The sequence below is a fragment of the Lonchura striata genome, chromosome 3 (assembly GCF_046129695.1).
Source record: "Lonchura striata isolate bLonStr1 chromosome 3, bLonStr1.mat, whole genome shotgun sequence".
In the NCBI taxonomy this organism is placed as follows: Eukaryota; Metazoa; Chordata; class Aves; order Passeriformes; family Estrildidae; genus Lonchura; species Lonchura striata.
Genome location: NC_134605.1, coordinates 80,009,016 through 80,034,209, shown reverse-complemented (window position 1 = coordinate 80,034,209; position 25,194 = coordinate 80,009,016). Strand labels below are relative to the sequence as shown.

General features: G+C 40.2%; 1 protein-coding gene and 1 long non-coding RNA gene across 2 annotated transcripts; one reads left to right on the top strand and one right to left on the bottom strand.

Annotated features, from left to right (window-relative positions):
• Positions 1-4,660: 4,660 nt before the first annotated feature.
• LOC116183429 (uncharacterized) lies at positions 4,661-22,234 on the bottom strand. The gene is made up of 2 exons (XR_004148064.2): positions 22,033-22,234; positions 4,661-5,258 (listed from the first exon to the last, which is right to left on the bottom strand). It is a non-coding gene; the product is annotated as an uncharacterized LOC116183429 (long non-coding RNA).
• Positions 21,489-24,137, top strand: RIPPLY2 (ripply transcriptional repressor 2). Its single transcript, XM_021546029.2, has 3 exons — positions 21,489-21,937; positions 22,053-22,117; positions 23,852-24,137. The coding sequence occupies exons 1-3, from the start codon at positions 21,632-21,634 to the stop codon at positions 24,015-24,017; spliced, it is 537 nt and encodes a 178-aa protein (XP_021401704.1). The 5' UTR covers positions 21,489-21,631; the 3' UTR covers positions 24,018-24,137.
• Positions 24,138-25,194: the final 1,057 nt, after the last annotated feature.

Below are 25,194 nucleotides of genomic sequence, written 5' to 3'. Positions count from 1 at the left end.
AAACTCCCCTGTCAGGCCCCAGAGGTATTTGGAGCATGTACTGATGGTGGCATGGAGGGTGTTGTTTTTCCTGACCCTGAAGCCTTGAAGCATGAGATTTGATTATAATCATTGTCCCATTGCAGAGCTGCAGATAATTTATGATTATCAAGAGCATGGCAGAAAGTTTCCTTTTCTCTGTAGAAGACCACTGGTGTGTACATGGGGTGACCCTCAGATTTCAAGTGCACACACACAGACACTCACAGCTTTCCCTACCACACCCACAGGCACAGGGGGACAGCTAAGTCACCTGAAAGCATGTGAGCAGCATCTCTTTCTCTCCTCGGTGAAGTGTTCAGGCATCCATTCCTCTCTCTGTTCAGGTAAGCTCAGAGGGGAATTCCTGACCCACATTTTGCTTCTGTTTCCAAGAGTGGAACAACTGTGATTTCTCCATATGAGACACGGTTTCCCAATCACCTCCCACCCTTCTTTTGTGAAAGGATTTTCCTAATCTCTGGATTACTTGTGGATCTCTTCTCAAGGCTGGTACAGTGTGGGCACTCTCCCAGCTGGGCTGCGTGGGGGACAGGTTTGCCCCCTCACTTGCAGGCCACTTTCATCCTGACATGACCTCTCCTTCCTTATAGCACCATGATTTGTCTTTCTTATTTTCCTCATTTTTTCTCCTTGGGGCTGCTAATTTCCAGCATATTCTCTTACACTGAAAATGTGTAGAAATATTTTTTCCCCCTAGTAACTGGATCTTTCTTCTGTAGATGTTAGAGCAAACCCTACTGCATTGAGACCATGTATGCAGCACATCCAGAGTGCTAAGCAGCTGATTCCAGGTACACATTACCAGTGCAATCTTCTGAGATCCAAAATCTTGCCAGCAAGTACTTTGTGACTCATCCTGTGGGCCATCAACAAAAATGCTGAATAGCCTTGGACCAGAAACTGAATATAGGGAGACCTATCAAAACCTGCCTAATTCATTGGAGATCTCTATTCTCATCTACCTTGGGACCTGTCTGTAAATTTCTGGATTTAGCACTTGCCTTCTTTCACCAGATAAAAGCTTTGAGATCTAAGCATATAAATAAATAATATAAATTAAATATGTTAATATATATTAGATACATATAAATATAATAAATATATATTAATACTTCACCAAAACCCAAGCAGATGCTATTGACATATCGTCACTATTGTCTAAACTCTAGTTAAGTCAAAGACAGTGAAATTTGATTTAAGAAGATTGATCTGCCATGAAACTAGGACATTGATTGCATGAATTTTTCATAGAATTATTGAGGTTGGAAGGCAATTTCAAGATCATCCAGTCCAGCCATTCACCCAGCAATGCCAGTGTAACCCCTAAACCACTCAATCACATCACCCAGCAGATGTAGACACATCTTGAGCACATTTCTAGCCTCACCTCTTTGCTGCTACATCCTTATAAGAACCATTCCAGTGTTTTGCCTATCAGGTTTCATATATTCTTCCATCTTTTTAATGTTGTAAATTAATATAATGAAATAGTTCATTACACTGAAATATTTGTGATAGTAATGAAAAAAATCTCTTCATTTATTTCCTTTAAAATCCTAGGTGTGACATTTCTAGGATGGCATATTTGAAAGGGTGTAAATTTGATAGGCACTGCTTTGAATTTTCCCATGTTAATTTTATAAAAATGAAAAAAACTTCTGTGCCAGCTGAAAATTTGTTGCTGTGGTTTATATTTTCCTTTTTGTCTACACAGTCTGAGTACAGAACTGATCCTTTTATAGCACTAAAGTATGCAGAAGAAATCTGAGCTTCATGTGAGATCTTCACCCAGAGGCTTTTAGGAAGCAGGTTTGGGGACCCTCCCTGCCACTGTGGTGGTGAGTGCTTGGTGCTGCCCATTCCTCAGTGCCTGCCACACTCACCAATGCCCAGAGCACACCCCTGGCTATTTCATCTTCAGCCTCCTCTTGAGGAGACAACACAAACTGAATACATTTCAGCTACATGGTTGGCAGGTTTGGTGTTTGCATCCTGGTTGCATATGGTTCAATAGATGATCTTTCTGAACATTTAAAGAGCTGCAAATAAAGCAACATTTTGGGGTTTAGAACTTTAATCACTGTTTAATGATGCACTGTGCTTTTACTGCTCCCTTGCTCTACAGTTTTTCTTCTACACTTACTTCTGATCTTCAGGGTGTATTTAAGCTCCACAAAATTTAGCAGATTACAAAGCATTTACTGTGTATCTTGGTACTAATTGCATTTTTTCTTTCCACAATTATTACTTATGATACTTATATGAGGCCTTCCCCAGGTATCTTAATTGATGTTGATGCTATTGATGACTGTGGTTTGAGAACTCTTGCCTCTGTTGCTGAAGGACATTTTGCTCTTAGATTGCACCAAATGCTAATTATCTTTTTTATTGTATTTTAAACCATGTAGATGTTAGTGGATTGTTTTAAATAACTTTTCCTTCACTGTGAAAATAGGCTTCCTACAGCTAGTGCGAACTCATCACTCAAGGGAAGTTTGAGGAGATATCACAGTATGGCCACAGTAGCCCTGGGAAGGAGACTGTTGGGGAGGTTCAGGATCTCTCTGTGCACCCCAGCATTTACCACAGGAGCTAAAACCACCTTTGGTTGTTTCTTGTCACATTGCACAATGACAATCAGCAGGCTTTTTCCTTTGAACTATCATAAATAAAGAAAAATCACAACAAAATCTTGCTGCTTCATGGAATCACATAACAATTTGTGTTGGAAGAGACTTTTAAGGGTAATCTAGTCCAATCCCCCTTCAATGAGCAGGAAGAACTTCAATTAGATTGGGTTTGTCAGAATGCAGTCAACCTTGAATGTTTCCAGGCATGGAGTATCCACAACTCTCTGGGTAACCTGTTCCAGAAGTTTGAGAAAGCCTCACTTAACCTGATTAACAAAATTCATGGCATGATATAAAAATTCCCAGAAGTGCTTTGGTTTTGTTCTAACCTAGGCACCAGTTGCTTCAACTGAAGTATTAAAATAAAGCCTAGAGGCTTTCTAGAGTCGGTTTTGTAAAACTTCTGATGCTTTACCAAAATTGTCCACAAGAGCTATACATGTTGAAAAATTCATCTCCAGCAGAGATAAGTTCAGATATGCTTAAATATTGGATTATATTATTTTGGACTCAAAAAAAAAGTGAGCATCTTAAAAAAAGATGCTCACTTCTAACATATCTAAGCTAGTTGAGCAGGAAAATAGAATACACATTAAAGTACAGGATATGCTCAAATGAAACATTATCACTAAAAAGCTTTATAAATCAAGTGTCCAATGTAAATAATTATGCAGTAGAACAAGCTGAATGGGCATTTCTGAGACTTTCTGTATGCTGAGAAGGTAAAAATATGGTTCCTGATTTGTGCCATTACAGAACTTCAGCCTCAGTTCTTGTTGCCTTAGATGCTCCAACTTCCCTGTGAGTGCTGGAATCCACTGAAGATAACTAGAAGAGATTTATAAAGGAGATTTAATTACAGGTCTAAGACTTGTATTTTTTTACTTCTATCTTAGATTCAGTTACTAAGTTTCTATTTTTCAGATTTCTTATTTCTGCTTATTGATGTAATAAAAAATATTAAAATGTAAAAAGAAACTATAAATATGTAACACATATAGTTGTATTTGCACAGCCTGCAAAACACAAATTTGATGCTTTAGTGATTGTAACAAATGTAAAATAAATAAACTCTAGGATAAAATGCCAGTCAGGTATGCCTCAAACTGAAATTCTCAAGACCTTGCTTTATTTTTTGGCCATTAAAAGTAGCTGGAATAAAACAGGATCTTTGTTTCTTAAGACTTTTCCTTCCATTATTTCTTTCCTATCCTAAACCACAGATTGTAATCCTGTTGTCACCACAGTCTGTCGTGGGAATATGATATGATGCTGTTCTCACTGCTGGCAAAATGTTTTTCGACTCAAAAACACAGGGAACCACATTGTATAATCTCTTTCCTCAGTTTATATGACATGGAGTCAAGTCAGTCCTGAAGCATCAAATGGGTAATGAGTAAAATGTTGAGATAAGGAAAAGAATTAGAAAGCAGAATGTTCTGGATATGTGAGAAATAATGTCAAATTAATTTTTTCAAGAGTACCTCTTGTCAGTACCTCTTACTTACTGGCAACTAGTTGTGCACCAGGCTTAATGTGTTCAACTGTCTTACATGTTTCCTCAGGCTTGAGACACAAAGCCAGCTATTATGAACAAAAATTTCACCCTAGACTCTATGCTTTCTGCATAAAACTGTGCAAACTGTCTTGCACAAGTACAAGATGTGCAGTGGCACGATCCCCCAGTCAGAAGGGCACCTACAATGCTCAGCATAGCATGGTTCATGGCAATGCAAAGAAATGCTCTGTAAAATGAGTGAATCCTCAGGACCAGACTTATGTAATTTGTTCTCTTGCCAGGGTGTGACTCCAGGTTTTGTATGATTTCATCACAAAGAAGTTGTGACCTCTTTCAATCCCAGCTGCTGTTTTCCTCCACTTCCCTCTTGTTAAATCAATACTAGCACAGGAAGTGAAATTTGCCTCATGAATGTTCACATCTAATCTTAATCTCTTAAAAATTTGAAAAGAATAACAAACCATCAATAACTGTACATATTTTCTTTATTAGACACAATAATCAGAAAAGAAAGATTATATGAGAAACAGCACATAGGATATTGGATGGACCACAATGATCTGCAGATTTCCCACTCAGCTTTTTGTGCACCTGGAACAAGGAATGTACTTAGCATCTATTTTTATTTTTCATTATGGAAATGTGAAGCCTAAGAAGAATGTTACACAAAATCTCCATGGATTAGGACAGAACATAAAGATCATCCTCCAAAGAACTGCTCATCTTGAATCTTCTCCGTAAATTCTGGCCAACAGGAAGACAAGAAGTCTCTAAACTCACAAGTAATCATTCCTGCAAACTCTGTATTTTGCTTGCCTCATTTTGTGCACTGAGTTGATTGAGGGTACAGCAAAACCTGCACAGAGGACTGTCAAGGTTATCAAAACACACTCCCAAGGTTTACAGCAAGGAAGGAAAATAATGAATGATTTCATACTACCAGCACAGTTAATGAGGGAATAGATGCAGACAGCACACATTCAGCTTCTTTTCTCTGCTGATCTCTGAAGAAAAGGCAGGTCATTCTCATCCTGATGAAGTGCCAACAGGTGGAGTTAAAATTGGAACTGCAGGAAGAAACAAGATATTGTTGGAAATAGATCTGCACAAGGAAGTCTTGAAAGCAAAGGAAAAATAAATATATATGTTTGAGTTACAAAGTACATTTTAACTACCTAATCTGTGAATGAGGATTTTGAGAATAGTGTGACTTTCCTACTTCCAGGATAACCCTTTCCCACCAGCATGTCCTGGTGCTTCTCGATAGACCATTTTCTGGGGAAGTTGAAAACCTGAGCTTTAGTCCTTTCAGTCTGAAATAACAAACAGATATATCCAAGTGCAAAACAGAGCTGAGACCTCCCACATGTTTATAAGGATCAATAATCCCTTTTCAGCTGATAACTGTGGCAGATAAAATGGGCATATCCCAGAGCAGATCACAGCCCACCCTGCCTTGTCCCTGAATTTAGCACTCCAAAGGCAGTGGCTTATTTGTCTGCTGAGTTCAAAATACACAACTCTGTGAATATGAATAGGAAGTTCCTGTGCATATTATGTCTAGAGCATTTCTAATTGTAATATAATTCTGAGTTTCAGGAAGGCTGGTCAGATGCGAAAATGTAAAGGGAACTGATCCTGATGATAACGATAAGGACAAAGGGGTGTTTGGTGTTTAGCTCATATTCTCTTAGAACACAGCCTGATAATAAAAGGGAACAAAAGAAACATGATGAATTAGAGTGGGGCTCCTAAGAGGAAACAAAACACAGTTGAAAACAAAGATAGTGAAATAATAGGGATCCTTTAAACCAATTGGTTCTTCCTGCAGAACCTAAAAGACAAAATTCACACAGGCCAAAATGGCTGCTTGCTAAACCTGTATGTGTTTGTAAACAAGCTGCAGTTTGGAGTCAGGAAGAGTCAGAGCTGGATGACTTGCTGGCTGAATGCAACATTAATTTGGTCAATTGAGCTTTCAGCTCTTAAAACATTGAAGACTTATTTAAATAATATAATTATACTGTATTTCAAATGAAAAATAACCTTAGACACAAGCATTTTCCTGTTTTCAGATTTTGCAAAATAAAATTTGGCACTTAGCAGTAGAACACAAAATGGCAAGCGTAAAAACTCAGCAAGTGAAATCTGCATTTTTTGGCATCAGTTTAGATGAAATAGAGATAATAAAAAGTATCAAGGCAAGTAACCAGGTCACAAGGCCTGATGCCTTCCAGTGCAAACAAATGCAGGTGCTTTGGTTTCCTTTTACAGAAATACTGACAATATAGAAACCCCTTCAGCTTTCTTTGCCTCCATTGTAATCAAAGCCATAAGAAACAGCAATAGAAATCACATTACCATATGTTCACTGATGAGCTTAAATATGGATTCTTTCAAAAGCAAAAATTCCCGCATTTCTGATGCATCACTGGGCCAGTGTGCAATGCAGTCATCTCCACAGTGCTCCAAAGATGCCTGGCCTAAAATCCCTCAGGAAGAACCTCAGACACCCCAGCAGGCCCCCTGGACCTCAGCTGTGCTGCCACTGCTCAGGCAACTCTTTACCACATTGTAACTCCCAAATAGTGTTCTCGAGGATGAGTTCATGGCTGTGATGCTTTTCCTCTCTGAGTACGGCCTGGGCAGAGCCATTCTTCCCCAGAGATCCCGGAGCTCCAAACATGTGAGATCATGGGGCACTTCCACAGTGTGAGGATGGGTAACTCCTGCACAGTTCCTCTGCACCCCCACCTCAAACACCAGTCAGCAGATAAAAGAACAACACAAATGAAGGGAATTCTGGAGAGTGGAGGGTTACACAGCCCCTTAGATAGAGAGGGAAGTCTGCTGGGGCAGATGGAGCAAGTGGCTGGTCTGGCACAGAGATGCCTAATTGACTAATGCTCATGCGCCATTGTTGGCCCCTATTGGCCAATATATGAACTCACATATAACCATGGACAACTGCATATATGCATATATGTGCCTTTTCATATATGTGCCTTTTACTTCTCTGTGTAAGATGTAGATTGGGATGATGCACACTTGGACAAAAGTAACCACAGCCCCTCCAGGCTGTGGTAGTGGAATTGTGAAAATCTGACCTTCTTCTTGCAGTAGGGAATAACTGCAGATATAATTCTAGTAACTTGACGGTTTGGGATTTGTGGTTTTTCGTTTGGTTTGTTGGTTGGTTGGGGTTTTTTTAGCTGTGGGAGGACTACCTAGAGTTTTAGCACAGATCCTCCCATCCCGATCCCAAAGAAATAGTTTCACTTATTGATACAAAAGATTCTGCTCATAGGATACAGAATAACAAAGTCAAGTAAACTTCCTGAGTGAGAAGTGGCATCAACACATGCTTGAAAACATTTCAGGACCATTTGTAGATAATAGCTGTAGTTGTGTTGTTTGCATTAGCACTCTGAACTATTCCCAAGCTGAGACCAGATCTTTGTGTTTGCTCAGGCATAAGGGGAAGTGTTAATTTTAACTGAGACAGAATGCTGCTGCTTACGGAGCTTAATTAAATTTATCACTCTTTGCCCATGGTGTCTCACACACTGAGCACCAGAGAAAGGCAAATAAGGACAACCCCATTTTCTGTGATTTTCAAGTAGCTATGGAAGCAGTGGAATCAGTCTGAAAATGACCCTATTCTATTAAAAGTTTTTCTCACCAAATCCTCATTATGAAAGAAGAATGTGGAAGTGGAAATAACCAAACTGTGCATTGAAAGAGATGTATTTAATATGAATTAAAGATACTTATCTTCTTTAAAATAACCTGAGAGAGAGCTGCTGTGCTAAATTCAGCTAGAAAGACTTAGTATTCATGTTTATTTTTCATTTACAAATGAGAACCCCTGGGATATGATAACTTAGCTGGAGCTGTTCATCTTGAAATTCATATTTGGAATCCAGCCTGGTTTGCAATAATCAAAGGTTATTATCTGATGGGTAGAAGTGGGAAAAAGAATATTTAGGTTTGGGGTGGGTTTTTGGGGGTTTTTTGGGGGTTTTTTTAGGTTTTTGTTTTGTTTTGTTTTGGTATTTTTTTTTTCAATTTTTAAATTACTTTGGTTGGAATGTGAGAATAGCAACCTGCAGATAGGCAGGGCACCAGTCCAGCTCTCTGATACTGGATGCTGAGAAGGATGTGATGCATCTGCCTTATCTTTTTCTGGTAGTTTTTTAAACTTCTCAATGCTTTTGGTCTCTGTGACATCCTCTAGCAATGAATTTGTAGTTTTAATCACAGGTTATATGAAAAAGCATCTTCTGATAATTTAAAAACTGTAATGTTCCACAGCTATGTAAAAATAGCTATTTAAATTCTATATCATTAATGATTTACAGATATTCAATAAAATTATTTTAGCCACCTTTTTTTTTCTATGCTGAAAAGTAACATAAGAGAAAATAGTCCTAATATTTCCTCCCCTTACCTAGGTGGTCTTCTCATTCTCTGCTTGTAATTGCTGCCTATCTGTACCCTTTTTTAGTTATACTGTATCACTGGAGACAAAGTCCATGCAATACTCAAGACAGAGTCTCACCAGTGGCCCAAAGTGTGGTAAAATCATGGTTTCTGTTTCATTTTTATACCTGCACTTAATGAGCTTTTATAAACAATGTTTAGTTCATTGGTAATGAGTGACTTCAAACATTACAAGTCATGCTTACTCCCTCACATATAAAGCCATATAAATTCACCTTTAATTTATTTTTTATGACTCTTGTAATTTATTTTTGACTAATTTCACCATTGGCAAGAAGCTCCGTTCTTGATCTTGAGATGTTGGCGTCTTTTCCATTTTTTGTAGGGATACTGTATTTGAATAGCTTAAATGGCTACAGAGCTATTCTTCCATAGTCATATGTACAATTACTTCCTTTAAACTGCTCAGGATTAAATCTAGAATGGCTTTTCTTCTTGTGGATCACCTGACTAGTTGGGCAAAGAGCTGGTACTATTTAAACTGGTTATCTCTGAACAGTAGCGTGCTTTGACTTTTTCTTAATCCCCCTGCAGACAACTGCAGTCCCCTTTGCACCTATCTGACCCTTGCAGCCTTTAATCTGAGGGTGCTTTGCAGCTGTTGTCACTCTCTGTATGAGTCACCAGAAGCACAACCTCGATCATCAGGTGGATTTATCATGCTGAACTTTACCCACTGAACAGGTAAATATTTTGTCAGAATTTGCCAGGCAGACTCCCATGCTTGTCATCAACAGAGAGGGACAGGCATGCTCAGAGTGTTGCTGGTTCTACCAGCTTTGAGATGTCCTATAGATTGTCCAAGCTGATTTCTCAGTATTTTTAAAAAATAATTATTTTGTTTATGAAGAAAAATCAGATAATTATAACTAGTTTTTAGCTATTGTTACTTCCTGGTAGGAAATTCCAACTCAAATTGATTTTACAGCACATGTTCTTTCTGTTACCAATGTGAGGCTGAGCTTTTTTTTAACAAACACTACTTCTAATGGTGTAGTTTTTTTATGTTATTCAGATGTATTTGAACTCCATTGTAGTACAGTATAACAATGATTATTTTCTATCAGATTCTTACCACTATAAACATTTAAAATTAAATATTCCTGTTTGCTAACCTCCACCCCAGCAGTCACACAAAGCACTTTCATGTGGAGTATGGATCTAATCCCTGTTTATATGTCTGACTTCTTTTGAGTGTTTGCACCAATCTTTGTTGTCTGCTGTTTGGATTTTGTCATCTTCTCTCAGGCATGCAGAGTGTTTTCAGATTTGCCCTTTCAATAATGAGTCACTCCAACTGGCGTGCTCTCCTGCATCTGTCACCTTGTCTTCAATCCTCCTTTTTAAAGCACTTCTACATTCTCTTTCTTTCTTTTAATCCTGAATGCTAGCAGACCCTTTCCCTTCTACACTGAAAGTTGGGGTTTTCACACATTCTGCATTTGCCTCTATTATATTTACTGCAATGATAGTTTATGGAAATAAAGACTCTAAACACAATACTTGAGATATCCAGGTAATGAATCTTAAATGATAAATATGAATCTGTGTAATGTTCTCATGGGACACTCAATCATAGCAGCCCAGCTCAATAAGAGAGCAGAGAGACGTGGTGCATCGGTCAATCTTGCTGACAGACTTCCTTGGTACACATCAGTTTGGTTTGAAGGAACAGAAAACACAGTTTGTGCATAATGTATCAAAAATTGAGATCTGTGTTTTTAAATAAGCAAACAAAATTCATGTATTTCTCCACCTGCACACAGTTATACAACAAAAATAAAGAAACAGGCACATTTGCACACACAGAGATGAACCTTTTGAAGTAAATGATTTATTAAAAATTATATCCCTGGCTCAGGTGCTCACTGAGGTGTGCTATTTGGCTGAGCTAATTTCTTTTGTCTGCCTTGGAAAGCCATTATGCCAACTGCCACCATGGTTTGCATGTTCAGCACAGAGGAAGACACAAAAACTGTGTCTTCCTCCTCCAGGGAGTGCTCCCAGAAAGCTTTCCAGCCTTGAGTTCCATTACTGTTCCATAATGATTTGTCCTACTTGGCCAGTAGGGAATCCCATGTCCATGTAAAAAACACAGTCTTGTGCTGCACATGCTCCTTCTCCACAGTCAGCCTTACATGCATACTTAAAGGGTGGGCAGGCTGAAGCTGATGCCATTCATAAATCCAAGCCTTTGCAGAATATTCACCGTGCTTCCTCTCATTCCATTATACTAAGGGCACCTTGAATACAAGGGAGGATTAAGCTTGGTCAAGCTGGTACTTTCAGGGGCATCCTACCGCTGACACCCCCCCCCCCCCCCCCCCCCTTAAACACCCTAATTCCCCTAAAATATCTTTAATTTTCTCCAGAAAATTAAAGATCTTTGTATTTATGACTAAGAGCAAGAAACTGAAAACTCCATGTGGAACTTCCTATATGTGTTGTGCATGCATAAACCCTTGGGTATTTTACACAGAAATGTTGATTATAATTATAGTACTAGAACATTTCTATCTGCCAAAGCATCTGCCTCGCACCTGCTCTCCTACCATGGAAAGAGAGCAATGAGAGAGAACAGAAGCTGCATCAGGAAAGGGAAGAAAAATAGTAACCTCTTTAGAAAAGCACCATGAGTTTTTAATCAAACAATTTTTTTCTTGGCTTCAGTGGGGGAAAAACAAGCATGGATCTCCCACTCTTTCCCTGCTCATAATATAAGCAAATTCATGAAGGCATCTCAGCTCTACAGTTCTTTGAAGAATTGAAAGGATGGATCCTCAGAAGCTGGTATTTTCTCTTTGTCTGATTGAACAGTAGCAGGTCGTGCAGTGTCAAGACAGGTTTTCTTTCCCTCCCTCTGAATGTTAGGTTTATTGGCACTGTGACATCGCCTGAGAATTCATACAGCTCCCTTGCAGGTCCAGGTAAAGTCACTGCAGGTTTCAGAGGCAGCCAGGGCAGGATTTAAAATTTCCTTTTGAGGCATTTCCTTTTGAGGCCATTTAATCCCTTCTAGATTTCCAGTGTGCTGCCAATCAACATAAGGTAAAAGCAAAATGTGCATCTGGAAATGAAGCCCTCAGCTATTCTGCAGTTAATACATAGACCTGAGTTTCATATATAATGAAAATTATATATTAATATATGTAGTAATATATGTTCAAATGCAAAAAAACCCCAAAACTTTCTCTCAAGAGGGTGCTTAACAATGCTTATGCATAAAAGATGCTTTAACAGAGCATTCACTTAATATTTTAAAAAATTATACCTATGACTCCATATTCATGTCCTCTTAATCCTTTCTATGTAAATAAATAAATTAATAAACCCACAATTAAACATACATGTTTCAATGTATTTAAAGTATTTATTTTAGTCGGAAAGGTACTTGGTGTGCATGTGAAACCATATTTTATTATGGAGTATTTGCCAACAATATGAGAGATCTCTTGCAGTGCTGAGAGAATGAATACCCAAGGAAATAATTTCCAGGATTAGCTCTGCATTTCAGGTGGAAAACACTCTTATAATTTTTTGTATTTTAAATTTCCTCTAACTACAGCACCATTTAAAAAAATACATATTTTTCAAAATTCTTATTTAGGAAGATACATCTGACAAAGTTTAGATTTCCTATTTTTCAGTTTCTAACTGGGCCATATATATTCAGGTGGAAATTAATTTAATATGTACTTCATACATATGTAAAAATTCCATATATATTTCATTATATAGATATATAAAATATAAGTATTCTTGGATAGTAAGAATATATATATTTTCCTATATAATGCATATTTTATATACAATAATTTTTTACAGTATAAATATAGCTAAAGATAAATATAAATTCTGTAAAGGTGAGAAAAGAGAAACAACAAGAATTTAAAATGTCTGTTTTAGCCACAAAGTGTTTCAGTAACAAAAAAAAAAAAAATTATATTATATGACCTGCTATTTTGAAGAAAGAACCAGTTTAGGAAGACAGGAGGTAAATGTAATGGAAAAATGTCAGACTCTTTTTTTATTCTCATGCTGCAGTACTGCCTGGAGGCCAGAGAGATACTTGGCTGACTAACAAAATGCTAATTATACAGAGACTTCTGTTTCACAGAGTAAAACCACATCAGTAACTTGGAAAGTGGGATCTGTGGAATTCTTAAAGCACACAAATGAAAAAATGTCAGGAGAAAATTTAAAATATGAGACAGTAAAAATTTTTTAATAAGGTAACATCACAATTATTTGCTATTCTGTATTTCATATTGTGAATACTAGGATGTGCAGGAACGCAATGTCTCATAATGGACTGTCGCTGTTGCTCAAACAGGAAAGAAATCAACAAAAATGTGAGCAGAGGAAGGTGATTAAAATATTGAGTATACAGCTTTAAAAACATTGTGATAGTATTCTTCAAGGTCTCTATCAGAGAAAACCTACTTCGAAACATTTACCTATGTGTGATACCTGTATCTGAGTATTTACATTCATATCAAAACCAGACATTGTATCCCATATTTTTCTGCTTGATATGAAATATATTGAATATTTTGATAAATTTTGCAGTGAATAATATATTGAGTATTATGTTTGGGCAAATAAAGGCATGCATGAAGGCTTTTAAGGGAAATTAAAAAGGGGAGGATCTTAGGCAAAATTCCCAGCTGGAATACACCACAGACACATCTTACACTCACAGACAATTGTGTGTCAAAACAGCATTATAAAGGCTATGTGAGTGAGCATCAGAAAGTTAGAAAAATGCCAGAATTATGGCTGTCTACACAACTTAAATTCAGCTTGCGTGTGTATATGCATTATGGCAGTCAATGGCACCACCACCTCCTGTTTTTCACAAGTCCCTTCCCTCTCTCAGAGCTCAGAATAGGTGATGAGAAGATAATACTTGGCTTTTCAGCAAATCACTTCTTCTCTGCTCAGCCTGAACACTCCAATGGCTTTCTTTCTTAGGAAAAACAAGACAAGATTTCAAAATGCTGCTCTGATGGCCAGGGGAATTGGATCTAGATGATTTTTAAGGTCCCTTCCATCCCAATCAATTCTGTGATATTAAGATTCTTCCAGTAACCATGGTGGCTGCAGGAATTAAACAGACTCCACAGAGCCTTAAGGGACTACTGCTGCCATTTTATACCAAGTGGCTAAAAAGGCTCTTTAAATCTGGCTGGCCAGTTTTAGACAATGAGGACTTCATTTTTCCATAGACTTGAATTATACTGCATTTAAGGTATGATTCTCATTCATATCAAATGCAGTTCTGAGCCTCAGATCCATAGTATTCAAGGTATTTAGGACACAAAAATGCAAGAGGGAATTTGCACTTGCAAACCCTGGGAGGGATGGACTTTAAACACTTCTACAGGTCCTACTTCAGTCTCTCAAATCAGACAAACAAATATAGATCATGCAATTTGGATTCATATTACCTAGCTTGAGATATCTAAAAGCTATTGTCAAGCTAAACTAGGCATTTCTAAGTTAAACTGATCATCCTTCAGAGACAGTAAAGACACAGATTGTGCCAGAGAGATTATCCTCTTGCCTGCCCTGTGCATTTTTGACATTTTAGGACATTTTTAGAAGACATCCTCTTCTTCTAGGACACAATCAGTTGTCTGAAGGTTTCTATCAAACAACAACCTGAATTAATCTTGTTAGATTTAGACAACTACTGAACATTTATATGTGATGAGTTAAAAGTCATATGTGAATCTCACAGAATTTTTTCTTTAAGTTTCTGGGGTTTTGGGTGACTGACTGCAGCATTAAAATTGTTCCACTTTACAGTCTAGACGTGAAATTGCTATGTTATACAAATACAAATGGAAAAATCAGGAAGGAAAAAATCATCAGGCCATGCAATTATAGGACCTGGACAGAAAAATTCAAGCCTATGATGCAGGATTTTGCTCTTAGAGCTAAAAGAGTAACTGTTAGTGGTACTAATTTGGAGTCTGGCTAGAAGGTGATGGAACCTTTGCAGCAGGTTTCTCAAACTTTGCTGGAATAGGGTCTGCTGACTTTGGAAAAGTACACTGGGGCTACAACTCCAACACCTATTTTATTCCCAACTCAATTCCCCTCTCCCTTCTCCTCAATGTATTAATATTTTAGTCTTGTATCTTCCCAATGTTGGCTTTTCATCTTACTTCTTATTAACCAGTCTCAGGTTCTAGCTTTCAGACCTCTCTTTAGATCAAGTCTGGGATCAAGACATCTGGGCCTAATGTCTTTCACTAAGAAGTACCTTTCTCATGCCTTTTGACTGTTTTCCCATTATTTCCCCATTTTTAAGCACTTGGAAGTCTTCCTGTCCTCAGTCCTTCACCTCAATCTCCTTACCCTGTTCTGACATTACCAAGTTATTCTTTTCCAGTTCAAATTGTCCTTCCCATGCTAAATATCTTCTTTTGCCAGCTCCTGTTCTAGTAAATCTTGCTTTACTTCTGCAACCTTGCTCTTTGGTGACTGTCCCACCTCTCCTCTCTCCCTTTTTTCTGCTGCCTATTTGGGACTCGGATCCAGTCTCCTTGCTCAAATATTGTCTGTTCTTCCCACATCCTCAAGCTGCCCTTCCCCATATCTACTGAAGCCTCCTCCTCTCCAAAAAAGGCACCAGAACTTTTTCACATTGCAAGATTATCTCCCAATCCCCAGAAGCATTCAAGGCCAGGTTGGATGGGGCCCTGAGCAACCTGATCCAATGAGTGATATTGCTGCTCCTGGTGGGGGGGCTGGAACTAAGATATTTAAGGTCCCTTTCAACCCAAAACATTCTATCATTCCTGAAAATGGGTCAGTGATTTGAGCTGTCTTATTCTGATTGCAGTCTCCTCCACTCCCACATTCCCTTCCCCCCCACCACAACTAATTCCTCTACCACAGGAAAATTTAGCCCAAATAAAATTTGGAAAATTATAAGCAATGGAAATTGTGATTTTAAGGGTACTGACAAGCAGCCTGAAAAGCAAGTGATATCAGCTTTTACCTTTGGTTCCTTTGTCATTTATCTGCATCTTCATTAATAACAGTCAGGCTAGCAACCTATCCCGTGTGTTCAGTGCTACCACTAAGGATCCCTGGGATGTGAGCATGCTCAAAGTAGTGCTGAAATTCTGACACGATGGAATTGGCAGCCTCATAACATCAGTGACAAGAAGCCAGCAAGGAACTGCAGGCTTAGAGGGTCTCTGTCAGCACCTATCTGCAGGCACCTGTGTAAGAGCTCTGACATCCCTGCAGTGCAGTACGAGATACGGAGTGTACGCCTCCGGCTGGCACTGCTTATCTTTAGGACTCACATCGCCTTTCTCAGGTGCTTGTTTCTCAGAAGTACAGCTCTGTTTCTTGCAATTCATTCTCTCCTGACAGAGGTTAAATGCTCTATTATATACATCACACTGAATTACATACATCATGCTTAGTGGCATGCATCTTTAAGGAGAGTTGATGCTGTGCTGATAGCTTGGAGAGACAAGGGAAATCGAAAAAAAACACTCTGCCTCCATCGCTATCTTTGTAGCCAGGAAAGCAATATATCTGGAGAAACAGTTAATTGAATGGAACATTGTGAGAGAGGAGATGACATTGCTAGGGACTGTATTACCAGAGGGGTTAGATTAGGACATTCCCATGATTATCTTAATTTCTTCACTTATTTCTAGAAGCAAGAGGGCAAATCCTGCCAGTGCCACACTGCAGTACTATGTGCTCCAGCTGCAGCAAACACTGTGACATTATGCTGCATTATGCTGAGCCAGCCAGACACTTCTGCTGAGCCCTGGCATCAATGATGTATCAGTGTTTCACTGACTCCTATTCTATTAAAAGAGGTTAACAAGATTGGTGTTCAGCACTGATGTCTCTGTTTCTTATCTGCATGGAATTTAAATTGCCCATAACTCAATAGCAAGTGATACTCCTATTTTTTTTTAAAGATCCCTGTAACTGGTGGCTGATTCCATTACACATTCTCAGTCCCTTAATGTGCTGCTTTCCCATGTGGATACATTACCCTTTACCATTTGCCAGCCTGGGCCTGAGAGTGGAGTGCAGAGGGAGAGGGAAATGAGGAAGCCCAAGCTGCTGTGTGCAGTCACACTTTGCCACATGGACGTGCCGGGCTCTCACGTAGCCTCATGTGTGCCACGAACACAACACACTGCTCATCCCCCAGCAAATTCCAACCATCACACCCCCACACAAAGTTTGTAACAGCACCAGTTCTGGGATAAACCTAATGAAGTTAGAGGATTTCAGTCTCACTGACAGGGTGAAATGTAGAGCCGCACCCCTTCAAGTGAGGCCATTCACTCCTGAGTTACCAGGAGCTGGTTCCCAAGAGCAAAAAGAGGGTGAAAAGATATCCTTTCTTGGAATTGCATCCCTCCTTTCCATAAAGTTTTTTTACAGTGTTTCAGTTAAATAGAGGAGGGGGAACAATAAGTTTTTCCATAAAATGAAAGAACGATGTTCAATACTATTACAGCCTAGTCAAAATCCAGTAAAATGAGGAGAAGTGGGATGGATATGTCCATGAAAGAGGATCCCATCTTTAGACCTCCAACATACACCTCTGTAGGAATCACTTGGCACTTTGGTTTAAGTGGAATTACTCTGTTTGATTATATACTGCATTTTTGTATATAAATAGGATGGAAAAAATGCACACTAGCAATAGGACAAGCAACACCATTGTTAGCCAAGCAATCATTTTATAGCCAGTGGTAACACTGGTAATGTGAATAGACTGGTCTGCTGACTTAGTTCTGTTCCTTTTTTTTTTTTTTTAATTAATAAAAAAGTTAATTTGTATTTATTTCTTGGAATGTAGTTTGGATCTCATATTATTTACTGACAAAAATAAATAATTTTGTGGAAATGCTGAATGAAATCCACTTTCGGGTACATTAGGTCTATTGAAAATATTGTATCAAATATCAATAATGGTAAGGATAAAAGCTGGTGAACACATCTGTGGTGGTCTTTTTTCTTTGCAAATTTATATTTATTTTCAAACTACAGCAGAAAGAATGTCCTTTGTTTCATATCACAACTACAAAATGCTTAAGGTCTCATAAGATACCTTTGCAAAGTTTTCATTAAATTGTTATTGTACACAGATGAACAGCTATCAAAACTGTTCACAAATTTCCTGTGCAAGCTTTGTTTTTAGTGGGGAAAAAAAGAGATCCATTTATGAGATAACAGATCAAACATGTAAATAAATGACATATGCATGTACAGTCAATACCTGTATGCAAATATCAGGCATACACTTAATTTCAAAACCTGGTACTCAAGTGTTGCTAAAAGTGTTGCATCAAGATGAAGCTAGGCTATAAAATAATCAAGATCAAATTTTGTCTGTTAATCAGTTTTCTCAGTTCAGTCTCAGTAAGCAGAAGAAGAGTTCCACATGTTTGACCTTGTTTTTGCCACTAAAACAAATTCCTGACAAAATCAAGCCAATTCTCTCCCTATATCAACGCATGCAATAATTTTCATGCAATGTCCCTGCTTTACTAATAAGTGAGAGGTATCTCTGCCTTGAGGGAGATGAGTATGAAGCCAGCTGACTGTCCTCTGTCCAGATATTCCCATGTCCCAGTGTGATTAGCACTGTCTTGTCAAATTTAGCTCTAAGCCATTTGTGAACACCTTCTTTGTTTATAGTAGCACACTGAAATCTGCACAGATCTCTGTGTGTGCTTTTCTGTGTATCCTATTAACACTGCACTACATTTCAAGATGTCACACTGCATAAAGCCACAAAAGCATTTTTAATCTATTTAAACAAAATAAAAAAAAAAAACTTTAATTCTGGAAAAATACTACATGGCATAATTCTGAGAAAACAAAATCAGGGTTTTGTTCCACTGCTGTAAAATCAGAGTACAAGAATCACTGTACAAGAATTTTTGTACTGCATTTGGAGTTCTTTGATTGTAATTTTGTATAAAAATCCCTATTAAAAAATCAACCTACGGTAAGCAGGATTGAACACTGTAAATGACCGGCTATGATCTGCTTGAAAAGTGGTATAAGGAAATTTTTAAAATCTATGACCTTGAGAGAATTTTTCAAAAATCTCAGGTATTTTTGCTATTGCATAAGAGTAAATAAAACCATAAACCACAATTTTTCCATTTTCATTCCAGTATAATGAAGCACAGTGTATTAGATTCTGATTCCCAGCCTGCCTTTCCTTGAGGCAATCTAGTTATATATGTACAACCAGGAACAACCTTCAACTCAGGACTCGCACTTTTTAAAAAATTTAGAAATACAAAAAAACAGGAGCTAAGGCACAGAATGAGGAATGTTGCTTTAGTTAGATGAGTCAAGAATGCATGAGGGAACTGCCTCTGTTGGACTTCATGTTGAATTTAGAGCTATATATTCCACTGGTTCTATTAAAAGAACCAGTATAAAGTGTATTCTATCACTCCCATTAGACCAACTATCTGTTCAGCAGTGGTACGTAGCTCCTACCTGAAGAGATTTTAACATGATGAAACCAATGCACTGTTCCATCATGTTAAACATAGTGCACAAATTGCAGAAGAGACGAACATGACAAAGCATCTTCTATCCCTGATTTACCAGTTTCCAGCTTGTATGTCAAGTGAAGATAGCAAAATGTCAAAGGTTTTATTGTTTAGGTTTTTTTTTTTTTATGATGCCAATGATAAGTTATTATTGCAACAACAGACTTCTGTATTTCTCTTGACAAACAGGACTGCATTACTGAACTATAAAGCCAAGAAGACTCATACAGTGTGAAAATATGCAGGGGAACAACAGCTGTTAGTCATTATTTTCTCCTTATCCTTTCAACACCTCTCTTTCAATTTGCTCTCTAATGGGTAAATCACACTTTCTCCCTAGGACATTTTCTCATTTCAGGCAGGTACTAAAAGGAATGCTGAGACAATTAAGAGTCATTGGTCGAAGACACCCCATCTTTTGTTGCTTTCACTGTAGACATTAAATCTAATTTTTATGCTTTACCAAACAGATAAAGCTGATGTGTTCTCCCAGCCCTTTGTCACTACTAATGTGACAGAGGATGTTTCAGCTTTCCTTCTTTAGACAATGAACCTTGCCTCTTTTTTTTCCTTACATAGCCTGTGTTAAACTTCTCAAAGGAAAAATGTGAAATATAAAAATTATTGCTTTTGCTTCATTTAGGCCAAAGAAGAATCTACCACCAGATAGCTTTTAAATATTTATTTTATGCTTTATCTCACCTGACAAGCTTCACAGTAGCTATTTGGAAAAAGAGAAAAAGGAGAAACAGTTTTGCTTTTGATCACATTTGGTTTACTGCACAAGTTACTATACTTTGCTCTATTCTCTATTTCTTAGCTGTGAGATGAATATGTATTGTAGTTTGAGCCTTTTGTTCACTTATTTTAATTAATCTCATTCTAGGCCACAGTGAAAATGAGGCAGAGAAAACCACAAAGAGCTACAAACATCACATCCTGCTTAACTTTTCACTGGAAAACACATTTTCCTTTATTAACTCTTAAAGTCATAATTATCAATTTTTCCAGGTGGCTAAAAGGCACAAATCTGCAAAATTACAGAGTATGTCCACTGGTAAAGTTGGAATGTATCCCAGCACACACAAGCTTGAATGTGTGCACTCTTCCAACTATTTCTTGTTCAACGTAAGTGGCTGTTTTCCTTCAGAAAGGCAAGTCAGTCTGCATCTAGTTTTGACTTTAGGATGTGAAAGATTAACCTGATTACACTTCCCACACAGCTTCTAATAGATAACATTTTTTACAACTGGTACTATTTAGTGAAATGGATTGTGCTGAAGATGATGCAGAGAAGGCACAAATCTGTAGCTACTCTTTTTAGAGTAGCTATAGATTTTTAGGCTACTTGCAGCTGCTCTTGGGCACTGCTAAGATAGACACACCCCTTATGCCTCAGACAAATTCAAGAAGGCAAAATGTTATTCCAAACAGTGCCTCACTAATGCGGGTCTCTACATTACCCGGGGTTTAAGTCCTTCTTCAGCATCTAGGGCAGCTCCATCCAACCAACTCTCCTAGTCCTTAAGGCTGATATTATTACCGTTTACCAGCTCTTGTGTAACTTGTTTCTGCCACTCTCACATGCATCACTGATTGCAACCTCAGAAAGAAAAGGGGAAACAAGAATAATAAATAAAAATAGAAACAAAAGTATACTCCCTTGGTACCGGGGAACTTGGGAACAGCAGGAGCTCCGCGTAAAACCTTGCACGTATAGTAACAGCATCCAGTGCTGGCAGCGGAATGTATTGAGACCACAAGAAAAAAGAATTAAGGCAGGCACGTTTCCTCGGTAAAAATAGTCTATTAAATAAAGGTGTGTGTGTGTGCATATATATAGATATAAATATATAAAAAAAACCACCGCCGTTGCCTGAGAAGGAACACGTCAGGGAGCGCACTGGGGCTGAAACGCATTACTGAGTAAGGACTCTCCAAAGGGTGCCCTGCTCTCCGCCACCCCGGGACGGGGTCCCTTTGTCCGTGCGTGCTCCCGCGGGGAGCTGCCATCGGCGGCCGGGCCGCGTTGCCCACACGCCGTGACTCGACGCTCCGAGCATAAACAAACACGGCTGGAACAACAAAAGGCCGCGGCGGCGGCGGCCGGAGCCCGCAGCCGGGGCGCGGAGCGGCCGGGCACGTCCCCGGTGCCGCCGCCCCCGCTCCGTTCCCACAGGGCTGTCCCCGCCCGCCCCGCGGCAGCTGCCATGTGTCTGCTCGAGTGCGATTAACACCGACTCGCCAGATCCCCCCCGCGCCCGCCTCCCCTGCCCGGGCCATTTGGGGCATGCACGCGCCCGCGCCCCGTGTTTACACGGCGGCGCCTTCGCGCGGAGCCTTTTTGTGGATGGCGCTGGCGGATGAGCCGGGGGAGGAGGGGGCTCCGCGCCGCGCAGCGCCCGCCGCCGGCTATAAAAGCCTCCGCGCCCGCGGGCGGCAGCGATAGGCGAGCGGCCGCGGGCCGGCGGAGGATGGAGGGCGGCTGCCCGCGCTCGGCAGCGCTGCCCCCGCAGGGCTACTCGCCCCTCTCCTCCTCCCGGTGCGGGGGGCGGCCCGGTGCCGCGCTGACGGCCCTGCCCTCGCCCCGCAGTCCTGCGCCCTTCTGGAGACCGTGGGTGCCCGCGCCGGGCGAGGCGGCCCGGCGGGGCGGCCCCTGCCCCGCAGCGGTGAGTGGACAGCGGCGTGGCGGAGCGTCTGCCGCCGGCATCCCGGCGGGGCGGGGATGCTCGGGGAGGGCCCGGTGCCGTGCCGGCGGACTGACCTCTGCTCTCTCCTCCGCAGCCTCACAGCCCCGGCGAGCTGGCGGAAGCCTCCCGAAAGCTGGCGCAGTACACGCACCCTGTCAGGTTAGTGGCACTCCCCTGCCGCCGCCGGTTCCCGCGGGGGACCTCGGGGCACCAGGGGCCCGTGGCGCTGCGAGGCCAGGAGCGCGTCCCTCGCTTGCCAGTGTAATGTCTTAGCATTAGCTCTCCCACCCCTTTTGTTTCCAAACACATTATTTATGTAGATATGAAAGTGCCTAGGGAGTGAATTGGCCGTCTATGTGTTTTTTCACTGACAGGTCCTTGGGCAAATGATTACCTGGACTCTTATATTTAACATATTTGAGGTGCCACTGTGATGTGAGACTTAAGACCTATTACACAGTTACGTAGTTTTTGGTGGTGGTGGAGTTGGCTGAAGCACCTTGTTACTCATTCCTGTGCCCAGGATTAAAAAAGGCACAGGGGTGTATTTCCTAGGCTGTGTTGCTGTGCAAATATCGAGCGCCCTCCCACAGCAAAGAGGCAGGTGGAGGCCTGAGAGAGTGGCAGGAAGAGAAGGTATGCACTGGCTAAGCCACCATTGCCGAAGAACATACTTGTGTAACTGCTGCTTTAATGATAAAGGCAATGATAGTATCTGCACTATCAGTTCTGAAATAAAGAAAATAACAACAGTTGAATCTGCATGAGAGTCTGTATTCAGAAATGCTCCTAGGTGTTGCAAGATGCTTAAAATAATTGCACAGGTAGTTTTTCCAGAAAAAATGCAGCTTTCTTTCAAATCTAGGCTCTCATCCTTTAAATAGTGATGTACTAACTGAGCAACTGTACAGGCAAACTTCACTGTGACTGCTCGAATGCTTAGGTTTGAGTGAATGTTGCTACAGGGAACATTGGGAATGGAGACTTGTTATAAAGCCAATGTCAGTGGCTTTGTGCTTCCAAGGAAACAGTGTTCTGCTAAACAGTAGCCTAAAAAATATTTATTGTAATTGCTAGAAAGCCATCTAGCTTTGTTTCTTACTGCATTTCTATTTTAAGCAATCTGTAGTCAGCATTTCATTATGTTGTAGTGTGCTAGTCTCTTGGCTATTGGGACTTCCATGGTCTGTTCCTTCTAGCAATTACCAAACTGTAAGCAAAAGAGGACGGTAGTTGAAAAGGAACAGGAACTTGGAGTATATTAATTGCAATATATTATCATTAGCTGATATCCCATGCTGTGATCTATCAGCATATTTTGTTAATTTCAGGATATAACACAGACTGCTTTAAAATCTACATACATGGAACATCTTTCTTATGGAGTCTGGTGGTTGCTTTTTGAAAGACAGATGATCACCTGTAGGCCTTTATCATTCCTTTAATTTTACAATGGTGTAAAACAAGTATCAACAACTACGTAGGCTGGGGACCTTCATTAAGAAAACTACTAATTTGATTCAAATGTAATTTTGATCCTGTTTGATACCCATTATATTCCTTAGGAATACTGCCCCAGTAGGGGCAGCACTACTTGGATTCAGATCCCCAGATAGTACTGTTAATGAGGTACTGGAGTGGGAAGTTTCAGAGTCTTGGGCTTTTGTAGTTTTGTTGCAAAACTAGCACTCTAAATTATATTTATCTCTTCAGATGAAAATAAGAATCTAGAGAAATGTTTTTCTTACTTGAATGTAGAAAACAACAATTGAACATGTAAGGAAAAGTTCTGTTAGATGCTCATTTTGATAGAATTTCACTTTGGTTTTTTGCATGTTGCTCCATGTAAAATACATAATAATGATAAGCAAATCTATTGTATACTTGTTTCAGACTATTTTGGCCCAAATCAAAGTGCTATGATTACTTGTATCAGGAAGCTGAAGCACTTCTGAAAAACTTCCCAGTTCAGGCTACAATTTCCTTTTATGAAGACTCGGACAGTGAAGATGACGAAGATCAACTGGAACAAGATTCAAGAACAGAATCAGGTTGCTGACTGCAGGGAAGATTAATGCTACTTCTAAGACTTAATTTAAACTTAATATATATTATAGTATTTTTAAAGATAATTTATTTCTATGTAAGTTATTCTTAATAAAAGTGAGATGTCTTGTAATTTTATCCTTTTTCCTTTGTTCTGTTCTTGTCCTGGTTTAAGTGGGGAAGGTATTGATTAATATTTTTATATCTGAGGTCCTGTAGTTTGTAGATCATAAGTTGAACACCAAGTTTTGAAGCAGAGAACAGATGCCTTACTTTGAAGGGCTTTATGGTTATGTGGCTTTCTCAAAGTCTGAGAACACAAGGAAAGCATATCATTGTGATTTAGCAGGCTCCTTATGGAAGTGTAACAAGGAATCATTGGATTAAGTATTCCAATTGGGTTGTGCCTGCTGTTACAACAGTTTCAAACATGGAGAAGAGAAACAATATAGCTGTTTTTGAAACAGAGGAAAGAGTCCAAGTTCAAATCTAGTTCTTGTGTAGAAGAGTTTGCCTTGCATCACTAGTGTTCTCATTGTGCTGTGTTCTTATACATAAAAGTGATAGTTTCAATACTGTGTTTGTTTGTAAAGCGGACATCAAGAAACGAGAAAAAGATCTGAGTTGTTATAATTGAAACAAAGTTGGATACCAATCATCGTGAAGGCCAAGGCCCCTAAAAGAAGAACAAAACAAATCCAAAACTTTAAAGGCCTCTGTCAGGTAGCACCTGTGTACCTACCTGGCGCTGCCCTTGCCTTGTGCGTGCTGCTGCAGGCCGCGTTGGCTCAGCGCGCCGCAGCAGCCCGGCAGTGCTTGTCCCATCCCTGTGCTCCCAGGGGCCCTCGCCAGAGCCTTCTCACACTGAACCCTCAGAGCGTGGGGTGCGCCAGCCGTGTCTGCACAGCCTGCCAGCCTCAGCGCCTGCCGTGGGACACCTGGACGGAAAGACAATCCTAGTGCAGGGGCGGGCAAATCCGCCCCAGGGGGAGACAGGGCAGCGGCGGGGTACGCGGGGCTCCCTGCCCACAGCGCTGTCCGCTCCCGGGCGGTGTCCCGGCGGTGTCCGGGCGGTGTCCCGGCGGTATCCGGGCGGTGTCCCGCCCGCCGCCCCGCAGCGCCAGCCCCGCTCCCGGCCGGGCCGCGGCCCCGCCCGCCGCGGCGGCGCCTGCGCGCTGCGCCCCAGCGCT

What these genes read in the sequence shown, in the direction of transcription:
- RIPPLY2 (XM_021546029.2), top strand. Translation starts at nt 21,632, where the DNA reads ATGAGCCGGGGGAGGAGGGGGCTCCGCGCCGCGCAGCGCCCGCCGCCG. An exon ending in GCGGCCCCTGCCCCGCAGCG is followed by an intron (nt 21,938 to 22,052) that starts GTGAGTGGACAG and finishes TCTCCTCCGCAG; the next exon opens with CCTCACAGCCCCGGCGAGCT. An exon ending in CAGTACACGCACCCTGTCAG is followed by an intron (nt 22,118 to 23,851) that starts GTTAGTGGCACT and finishes TACTTGTTTCAG; the next exon opens with ACTATTTTGGCCCAAATCAA.